General features: G+C 37.3%; 1 protein-coding gene across 1 annotated transcript; it reads right to left on the bottom strand.

Moving 5' to 3' along the window:
• Positions 1–3197: 3197 nt before the first annotated feature.
• On the bottom strand, positions 3198–6170 carry LOC113473836. The gene is made up of 5 exons (XM_026833278.1): positions 6140–6170; positions 5583–5710; positions 4939–5049; positions 3702–3786; positions 3198–3214 (listed from the first exon to the last, which is right to left on the bottom strand). The coding sequence occupies exons 1-5, from the start codon at positions 6168–6170 to the stop codon at positions 3198–3200; spliced, it is 372 nt and encodes a 123-aa protein (XP_026689079.1).
• Between the last annotated feature and the right edge of the window lie 872 nt (positions 6171–7042).

The following is a 7042-nucleotide window of genomic DNA, read 5'->3' as shown; positions in this document are numbered from 1 at the left end:
TATTCCTCTCTTGGCTCCGAGCTCTGTACTGGAATTTCTGGAAATCTGTTCTCTACTTTATGTCTACATACATTGTTCTTCATAAAAACGGTCCAGTCTGGTCTTCATCTTGTGATTTAAATACTCGTATTCCTCTCTTGGCTCCGAGCTCTGTACTGGAATTTCTGGAAATCTGTTTCCTACTTTATGTCTACATACATTGTTCTTCATAAAAGACGAATAATGGTAAACACACAGGTTGGTTGAATTTAAATGACCCAACTGCTGAGCTAATACATAATTGAAAACGTCAAATTCCTTCTTTAAATATACATAAAAGATTTTGATATTTTTAATTTTAAATACTATCGGTTTGGTCCTTCGTGCCGGATATTCATTTACTTAAATTCTTAGGCAATTAATGACTTCACATATTTTTTTTTGTTAATTGAAAACGTCAAATTCCTTCTTTAAATATACATAAAAGATTTTGATATTTTTAATTTTAAATACTATCGGTTTGGTCCTTCGTGGCGAATAATCAATTATTTAGGAATTTTGGGCCTTCGTGCCGGATATTCATTTACTTAAATTCTTAGGCAATTAATGACTTCACATATTTTTTTTTTGATAATTGATTATTGTTTATGTATTATAATAATATCAATATTCAATAATAATTTAGGTAATGATATATTTTTACTCTTCGATAATTGATTACCACTGCGTTCCTAATCTGATTAAAAAATTAAAATGTAGATACTTAATTTTAAATTAGTAGATACCTGCCTAGGGTTAACATACCTAGGTACTTCTTCCAACACTTTCCTGTTTCGTGTGCTAACTGACATTTTGTCTTTAATGTTTCTTTTACTTCATTCTTATCAACTTTTTTTCCTCTCTCTTATTTCTCTCTATTAATCTTTTTTCTTCTTTTCATCGTATTTTCATAGGCATGGAACAATACTTTGTTTATTACCTACTATATCTACATTATTATACATAATACGTATTGTGCTATGTCATCGTATTTTCATAGGCATGGAACAATACTTTGTTTATTACCTACTATATCTACATTATTATACATAATACGTATTGTGCTATGTAAATTACATACATTCACATGTGCATCATCTGTTAGTGTTATTTATTTCATTATATTGCATCGTACATAATAATATTTGAAATCAATTAAAATAAAATAATTCATGAAACTTACTAGATAAACACATTCTGTTTTCTTTACATGATGTCATTTTCGAAATCGGAAAATTTCAAGTGAATTGTATTGCTGAGGCCAACTGTTTGGTGCCTGAAACTTTAAATCATTAGATCATTACGTATCTCATGTCCGATTATTGACACGATATCGAAATCAAATGTGTTTATCAGTTTATCTAATGAACCATCACCAACTGTAAGTATTGCGATATATTCCCGTGGTAGCTTTCATTGGACATTCTCTAACTTGTGGCTCATTCCTCACAGTTCGGACTTACAGACATAAATTAGAAACTCGACAACATCGGGGACAATTTGCACTATCATTATACAGGGAAGCTTAGTAACTCGAGTTACTAACGGGTTACTAGTAGTTCTGTGAACTGTAGACCTCACTCAGACTCTTTTGCCTAAGCTGAGACGACTGTATGTATGAATGCAATTCACATATGGATTGTATCGAAATAGAAAAGAAAGATATATGTAATAGTAGTAGTGTACTGCTGATAAAGGGACTCTTAAGTCCTATGCGAAGAGTTTAAATATTCAAATAAGTATTATTTATTCTTGGTATTATTTAAACTTTAAGGCCGTCGTAGTCGCCTGAAAAACCAAACCTCTATCATTTTCATAGGTTTGGTTTTTCGGACGACTACGCGCTACTTAAAAGTTGTGGTTTCCATTGTCAATCCATCCCTGCTTGACACTAAGGGCTATTTCACATCTAGACTGCAACAAACTTTAAGTTTAAGTGTGAACAGGCCCATAAGACTATGTAGCCATCAACATGAAAACTGTCGTATACTACAAGTTGCAGTCTAGATGTGAAATCCACCTAATTGGTATCGTTATTCTATTGCAATACTGATGCATTTATATCATAAAGGAATCCAATAACATTATTGTGATTTAAAGGATTGTAGTCATAAATCTTTTTATGATTGATATGAGTCATTGAGTCAGGAAAAAGTCAAGATTTCAAGGCATTCCGAGAACGAACATTATCCCATCAGGATAAAATCCGTCCCGGGCGGGAATCGAACCCGCGGCCTAGCGCTTACAAGGCAGACGCACCACCAACTAAGCTAACTAGGCTGGCTGAATGAATTGAATAGCTAGTATGATAGAAATAAGTTGATCCTTCTCTTATTCCAGAGCAAGCACCGTGCTACACTTCAGTCGTCATAATTTCCAACGGTATTATCTCTCCAAATCCTCAAACTTCCAAGACTTCTCAAAGACATTAAAAGTTCATACAGTAATAGTCTCTATCTAATGCAATAGCATGAAACAAGCAAGAACAAAAACCATTTTGATAATCATCTGAACTTCGAGATGTTGGAAGGTTTGAATCTGGATTCTGCTTTATCTATAATAATCTTATGTCGCTCAATTTGAGAAGTCCGTTTCGAATTTTGAAATCGACCGAGTTTAAAACGTTTCAAAATTGTCTATGGGTACTTAACTAGGAACCAATCTATTATCTATTGGTATTAGGTATCCTTCGATATTTTGTACTATGTATTATTTTATTAAGAACAGACAGTATTAGGCTATTAATAGTTTTAGTTAGAGTAAGTAAACTTAATACAAGATTGCTGTCACAAGCATTAGCGATGTCATAATGATATAGGCATAGCCTCTTGACTCTCGTATAGGTATTAGTGCCTTTAGAGCTTTAGAGTCTTTAGACCAAGTAAAATGCGATGGCCGGTCGATTATGTGTGTACACACCTTAATAATACACCGCTTACCGCTGGTGTAAACTTAATAAAAGACTGCTTACACCTACCACTGTATATCCTTTAGATCCTTACACCACTGCCTTACATTTTCAACGTGTCGGCCAATTATCTGCTTCGAGAATCAAGACCATGTCAAAGGAAGGCGCGTTGGAAAGTTGGTCGCTTCTCATTCATACAATTTACATGCAGAGAAGATTCACACTCTTGGTCTCAATATTCCGCCATTACATTATTCTGCTTGAGTTTGACTTATTTCACCTCAACACCTTCACATAGAAACATTCAGGGTTATATTAAAAACCCTCGGCCAATTCGCGAAATGTGATTACTCTGAGCTTTGAATTCAATCTGCGGATTCTGCGGCCATCCGCGGACCAAATTGTGAAATGGGAAATTTCTTAGAATGAAAACTTAAGATTAAGAATTCTTACTTGTAGTTCTATTTCCAATATAGGTACAAAATATGCATGCCAGTCTAGTTAGCTTGAAGGGTAGCGCGCTAGCGCGTCTGCCTTGTAAGCATGCACTAGGACCTAGGTCGTGGATACGATTCTCGCCCGGGGCGGATTTTATCCTAAACAGATAAAATTCGTTCTCGGAACGGCTGGCTTTCTCCTATTTTGCCTTTCTTCTCTCTTCGCTTTCGAGACCATAAGACCTCCGTTGTTATAATTCCCTTATGTAACTTTAGAAGACAGTGGATTAGTATTAGTGGATTCTGAAAGTCGCTCAAACAAAAGAGCAAAGACAGGCGTCGAGTGATGAGTAGACACTCGTCATACGCACTGGATACACTGGGGAACACTGGCACCAAGAGGCGACACGCTTTGAGCGATACCTGAAACATTGAGAAAAATCTGGTGTGAAAATTCTATTACATCACGCCGTTTTCATTTCGTAGCAATGAAACAACTGCTATATTAGGTTCCCGTGGTCTGTGTCGCAGCATGCCCGTGCCGGAGTATGTCTGTTATCAGATGGGCGAGAAGAGACACAATACTTCTCATTTAGGTGTTCGGTCAACACGAGACTACCAGAAAGTAACCCGTTGAATCATTGCATTTGTAGAGGAAAAAAATATTTTCGATGGTGGGCTCGAAACCCAGGATTTTCTGCGTAGCAAGCAAGCACGTTACCACTAAAATAACCATGCCCCTAGCATGCTACGACACAGACCGGCATGCAATCTCCCATCCAATCCACAGCTATCCAATCCAGTAGCTATGCAATCCAGTAGCCAGAATGATCCAAGCTCGAAGTGACCAACATGAAGTGTAGTGATGTTTCTTCTCAATCCTGATAATCCAAAAGCCAATAAACCAAATCAACGTTAAAGTGGACTGTAATTTTAAATGAAGAATTGAAAAAGAAAAAGTCAAATGTCGAAAAGCCAGAATGCAAATTTTCCATGTAGGATCTAACCAACAATTTTTATTTTATAAAAATCACATTTTTTATGTCGAAAAGCCAGAATGCAAATTTTCCATGTAGGATCTAACCAACAATTTTTATTTTATAAAAATCACATTTTTTATGAACAATGCCTATTTTTTTGCTGTCACATTGATCTGGACACACTATAAGTTCCTACGTTTTGCAAGCCTAGTTGTCTTGCAAGGTAGCGCGCCTGTCTTCTAAGCGCTAAGTCCTGGTTTGATTTCCGCCCAGGACGGTCTTTATTACCTAAACAGACAAGGTTCGTTCTCGGAACGGCTAGCATTCTCCTATCCTCTCTTTCTTCTCTCTTCGCTTTTGATTTCCTAAAATAGGCCGGGGCTCACGAGGCCTAGTGCGAACAAAGTTCAAGTTGGCCCGTCCATTCCCCCAGCTTTGAAGGCTTTGCAGGCTTCAAATCAACAAGACAAAACTAACTAATAAAGTTTACAAATTGGTACATTGGTTTGAGGGATTTTCAGCAATTGTTCAGTCGTACTCTTAATGAGGAGGTCGGAATCCTTTGTGACCTTGTTTTCGCTTAGATTACCAATACCTGAAAATCAATCTTGAACGAGGCGAGGAGGGGGGTGGGGAGAGAAGGGGTGGGGGTGTCCTTGAGCGGAAGAGGGGAGGGGGAGAGGTGTGTGACCCACGCTGTCAGGACCTGGAGACAACAAGAAGAGGAAAGGCGTAAATGACTTGTTAAACGCTCGCCTGGTAAATCCTAGCCGAGATATGTATTTTATCCTCAATACGATTTGAGAATTTGAACACAATAATAGTAGTACCCTACTCGTACTGCTGAAGTAAAGGGACTTTTCAGTCCTATGCGAATAGTATAAATAAGCACCATTAGTATTAGTTTTTTCTTAGGTATGTGAGACAAAAAAATGGAAAAATATATTATGTACTATAAATAAAGCAGGTCTTTATAAGAAGAAAAAACTAGATGAACTTTTAAAAGAGGAAGGCCCAGCCTAGTAAGCTTGGAGGGTAGCGCGTCTGCCTTGTAAGCGCTAGGTCGCGGGTTCGATTTCCACCCGGGGGTGAACTTTGTTCTAAACAGATAAGGTCCGTTCTCGGAACGGCTGGCTTTTTTCAAGTTCTGTCTCTTCTCGCCCATCTGAGTAGAGACATACTACGGGATGGGCATGCTACGTCACAGAACACATGGGTATAATATAGCAGTTCACATACCTGTAATGCCACCACCAAAGTTTTCTCATGAACTTCAGTGTCGAGAATTTTCAGCAATTGTTCAGTCGTACTCTTAATGAGGAGGTCGGAATCCTTTGTGACCTTGTTTTCGCTTAGATTACCAATACCTGAAAACCAAAACAAAGGGTTGACCGTTGACCACTGGTGCCTGTTTACATTAGGGACAGATTTAAGGTCTTTTAGCAGCAGGGATAGCATATCATGGTACATATTGAATCAAAAAATTCCAACTAACGACATTCTCTTTACACTGACCTATTCTCTATACTACCATCAGTAGATTCCAAAGAGTGGATGGCTATCCAAGATTGCACATTATCATCCAATGCGAGAGCAAGGAAGAGGTACCCAACTTCTAGGCAGAGCTAAGATTGATTATGATGTTCTTCATGTAAACCTTACCTTTTCATTAACAGCCATCGTTTCTTGAGAGGTCAATTTACTTCCTAAATGGGTCCTTTATGTTCTTATCTTATCAATACCCATGTAATGTACCGTTCCAAAAAGTCACAAAATTAACCATAATAACCCATAACCACGAAACAAGTTCTTTTCATTAACAGCCATCGTTTCTTGAGAGGTCAATTCACTTCCTAAATGGGTCCTTTATGTTCTTATCTTATCAATACCCATGTAATATACCGTTCCAAAAAGTCACAAAATTAACCATAACCCATAACCACGAAACAAGTTCGGATTTGGATTTCGGTGATATTTGAATCGGTAAAAAGCTTGTGCCAGCTTCTCAAACGTACACCAATACCCTCGGCGCGCTATTTTAACGCGCACTTAGGGGAAATGGCAAATGCGTGCGATAACTTCACACAGAACTTGCATTGCAATTTGCAATAAAATAAAAAAATCATTTCCTTTATCAGTAGTCAGTTTTATCAGTAAAAGATTGAAAGTTGAAATCTGTTGGCTTTTGTATCTCTCTTGAACTGATATTACCATTCGGCAATCAAGTCCTTTGCAAAAGAAGCCCAACTCAAACTAAAAGTGAAATCCAGTTGTAAGTAACAGAAAACTACATTTAAATAATAGTTTAGAGTAGATACTAATTACGGGCAATTTTCTATGTGTAGCATTCGGCACAAACAAGCAGTGACCAGTGTTATTATAGGGTTAGGTTAGATGCAAGAAGGAGTTTTCACAATTAGAACAGTGATTAGTGTTATTATAGTGTTAGGTTAAATACAAAAAGGAGCTTTTCTTTTCCATGGACACAACTTCTGCATAATTACCAAATTGGCTTTTGAAAGAAATATTGTAGGTACACATTGACTTGTGTAAGAGATTCACACACTACTGCCAGTGGACACTGAACTTTGTATTTTTAGAAAATGGGTCCAACCCATACTCAAGGGTTGACCACTGGTGCCTGTTTACATTAGGGACAGATTTAAGGTCTTTTAGCAGCAGGGATAGCATATCATGGT

The sequence above is a fragment of the Diaphorina citri genome, unplaced genomic scaffold, assembly GCF_000475195.1.
Source record: "Diaphorina citri unplaced genomic scaffold, Diaci psyllid genome assembly version 1.1 scaffold87, whole genome shotgun sequence".
NCBI lineage: Eukaryota > Metazoa > Arthropoda > Insecta > Hemiptera > Psyllidae > Diaphorina > Diaphorina citri.
This window is presented reverse-complemented; position numbering and strand designations above follow the sequence as displayed.